At 52.2% G+C, this 3,506-nt stretch overlaps 2 protein-coding genes across 2 annotated transcripts in view; one reads left to right on the top strand and one right to left on the bottom strand.

The window, feature by feature from the left end:
• Nucleotides 1–187: 187 nt before the first annotated feature.
• On the bottom strand, nucleotides 188–1,563 carry PPTG_10717 (hypothetical protein; the record flags this gene model as incomplete). The annotated part of the gene is made up of 2 exons (XM_008906118.1): nucleotides 188–292; nucleotides 361–1,563. The coding sequence occupies 2 exons, from the start codon at nucleotides 1,561–1,563 to the stop codon at nucleotides 188–190; spliced, it is 1,308 nt and encodes a 435-aa protein (XP_008904366.1).
• A 1,178-nt stretch (nucleotides 1,564–2,741) lies between these two features.
• PPTG_22763 (hypothetical protein) overlaps nucleotides 2,742–3,506 on the top strand; it is a gene marked incomplete at both ends in the record, with an annotated part of 10,694 nt that continues 9,929 nt past the window's right edge. Inside the window, one exon of the mRNA XM_008906117.1 lies at nucleotides 2,742–3,353. Within this exon, the coding sequence (XP_008904365.1) occupies nucleotides 2,742–3,353 (612 nt within the window). The remainder of the gene's footprint in view (nucleotides 3,354–3,506) is intronic.

The following is a 3,506-nucleotide window of genomic DNA, read 5'->3' as shown; positions in this document are numbered from 1 at the left end:
AGTCTGCGATGAGATATTCTGGATAGGTACCACATTCGTCTTCGGGTCGATCGTCGTAAGGAGCACCACACGAGGCATGGGCTTCTGCTCGGCAGCATAAGTCTCATACAACGCACTTAACGCAAGGAACGAGTCCTTTCCTCCGCTCCAGAAAACCACGACGAGCTCACTCGGTCCCTCAGAAACGTTAAAACCCTCCGGCCAGAGCATTTGACCACCGGGTGAATCTTTCGCGAAGCCACGGGAGCGACGACGCGGTTGCAAGTAAACAGTCCCGGTCAGTGTGTTCTTCCTACGGGACGGATCCTTGACATTCGCATGGCCATAGGGACAGTGACGACAGCCATTCCCACAGCAAACCTGGCGTTCTTTCAAAATGTACGCAGTCATAACAGAGTAGCCTGTTGCTGGATCTGTGTACATGGCCTGTTTGTTCGCACATGCGGCTCGATGTAGCTCCTCAATCTCCAGCATTTCTGCTGATTTCTTCTCCTTTGCGTTAGAACCAGTAGCCACCAACGACGTATCGAAGCGCTTGTATGGGAACGTCGAGCTCTTCAACCAACTACTCTCAGGCTCATGCAAGGCGTGCACCAGCCACTCCAGTGCATCAAGTAGACGTCCTGTAGGTCGCGTGAACATGGACGTACCGTCCACAATGTATACTGTAGGATTGGCATCACCAGATTGATCCAAAAGCGTCTTCCACCAGTCTCCGACTCGCCCTTCCTGCAGCTCCTGCTCCGTCTTGTCCAGCGTGAGTCCACACAGCGCTATTACCACTACATCTACGTGTTGCCCTCCCTCCAATGTGTCCACCACCTGTCCACCTGCAGCTTCAACGATCTCTCTCATCCAGCCTTTGGTGCCCAAGAACAAAGGGTCCAACCACTCGACCATCAACACCTTTGGCTTGTCTCCCTTGGCCACGAAAGCCTCTGCCTGATGCTCAAGTTGCTGCAGCTTGTTAAAATGCTCTTGTGCCATTGATTCCCCCACTTGAGGCACGCCTAGAGCGTCCCCCAGCTGTCGAAACTGCGTCACTACAGCGTCCACAAGCGTCGTAGGGTTGCATGTGACAATCGTTGTTAAGTGCTTCGATGTTGACGTTAATTCCTGCTTACCAGATTCACTTGACACACAATTTGACTGCACCAATTGGTCAACCAGTGTCCTCTTGTGGACACTTTCGTCCACCGCCTCTTGGACACTGGCCAGGTCGATGGAGCAGACCTTGCACGTGCTCTGGGTGAGGATCACGTCGGGCTGCAAGGCCGCGAGCTTGTCGGCATCCAGATGGTAGAGCGATGCAGCACTGGCTAGCGCTTCCCGTACCTGGTTGTGCGTATCGACGGAGCTCGTGAAGGCCGTGCGCGCGGCCGTGAGCACGGGAAGATCTAATGCGTCACGTGGGAAGTCGCACTCATGCGAGCGTCCTACGAGCTCCGGGATGGGGATGGAGGAATCCACGGTAGATGCATGACCACGACAAGCGGAGAGCAGCGCGCAGACGTTCTCGGTGGCCGAAGGCAGGAGCGACACGACGCGCAGAGCGGTGCTCATGGTCCGATGTAAGTACATGCGGATAAAAACTGTGTTTTGAGAGGACCTGTCGAACAGCATGAAAACCTCAAGAAGTAGGTTTTAGGCCCCAGATGCACACAGCCGAGGTACATGACCAGCCATGGCCCAGGGCTGATGAACTCATTGTTACTTTGCAATCATGAATACGGCATTGCTGTTCTGTATCGATGTATGGCCTTCGTGTTAACAACACTCTGAGGATCCGCGCTTTAGAAATGGGTTTGGCAACTGGTTTGTTGTTCGTTGGATGCAGCTATGTAGTCTCTATTGTACCCCGTTGACAAGTCGACTCCCAATTGTAAACGCTCCATGCCGGAATGACGGTCCCGCACGTGCGAATGTCAACGACGACTGCATACAGTAGAATGCAAAAATACAAAGGTGCAACCACTGGTTACCGCGTTGCTGTGTGGTTGTCAACCACTCATCAGCGTCGCAACCATCAGAATGTATGTGGATATGTAACTGTCAGAAGCTATATTGAAGGGGCATAGCACTTTTTTCTTACTTTCAGTATGCCATTCAAATCCTTCGAGAACACATATCTTGTGATTACACTGACGATAGTTGACGCCAAAACGGTACTACTGGTACATACGCTCAGCAGCACACGATTATACTGGTGAAAGCTGACGCTAGCACTGTACAACGGCAGCTCTCTCATAGAGCAACAAGAAACGTCAACCTGTGGCTAAAGGACCCCTGCAAATGTTGTTCGCTAACGGCTTTACTGCCAACACCAGGAAAGTGGCACGATTGCCAAGCTTGAAACCTCTCTAACATGATAGTATATGCTAACGTCTTGACATAAAAGATTGCCTTTCAAAAACTTTGAAAAAAAAAAACATTTCAAATCGCTCATGCTCAAGTCTCGGTGCGAGTTGCCAGTCGCACCCGCCCCCATCTCATGATCCAGACAACCAACGGTGACAACCAGCGGCGTTGCTGTCAACCACGTCGCCTCCAACGCACACAACCGACCCCTTTATCAGCTTCTCCAGGCTTGACTCTCTATCCATTCTAATAACCTTAAACGCATGCATCATCACAGTTCCAACCATAAAACGTCCAAAACGTGCATCCATTCAGAATGATGGTCATTCACCTTTTCAGTCATTGCACTCATTGTTCAACTTGCCACCAGATCCTCAAGCGTCATGCCAAGTCCGGCCAAGTCCCCGGTAGACGACGCTTATCAGCGCGTTGAGACGCCTCGGCACAAGCCTGCAACCAGCAGCGAGTCCGACCTCTCCGCGTCCAAGAAGGAGCCGAGTCTGCGCCGCCAGATCGTGCACGGCGGCCCCACGAGCTTCAAGTTCACGCACTTGTACCGCTACGCCACTCCACTGGACAAAGTGCTGCTAGTAGTGGGCGTCATTACAGCGGGGGCCAATGGTGCACTCTTCCCGCTCATGGCCATCGTCTTCGGTGACGTTCTTACGGGCTTCAGCAGCATCCCCGTGGATATGGATACAGTGAACAAGGCAGCGCTAGACTTCTTCCTCATCGCTGTAGCCATGTTCTTTACAGACTATCTGAGCTACGTGACGTTCTATTACAGTGCCGAGAGACAGATGAAAGCTCTGAGGAGCGAGGCACTCAAGCACATGCTGTATTTGGACATTAGTTGGTACGATGAGAACGACGCTCTGCAACTGTCAAGTCGCTTGACGGGCGACACGGTCAAGATTAAGGACGGGATGGGTCAGAAACTCGGAGACTCGTTCCGGTTCACTGTGCAATTCGTTGTGGGCTTTGTCATCGGCTTTGTAAGAGGCTGGGATATTACGCTCGTCATGGCTTGTGTCATGCCTTTTATGACCATCTCGTTGGGCTGGTTGATTAAGACCATGAGGATTAAATCAGACTGGGCTCAGAAGGTGTACGCTGAGGCTGGATCCGTTGCGGAGGAGACGCTGGGG

The sequence above is a fragment of the Phytophthora parasitica genome (assembly GCF_000247585.1).
Source record: "Phytophthora parasitica INRA-310 unplaced genomic scaffold supercont2.22, whole genome shotgun sequence".
Lineage (NCBI taxonomy): Eukaryota > Oomycota > Peronosporomycetes > Peronosporales > Peronosporaceae > Phytophthora > Phytophthora nicotianae.
The sequence above is the reverse complement of the archived record's forward strand: the minus strand, read 5'-3'. Positions and strand labels throughout refer to the sequence as shown.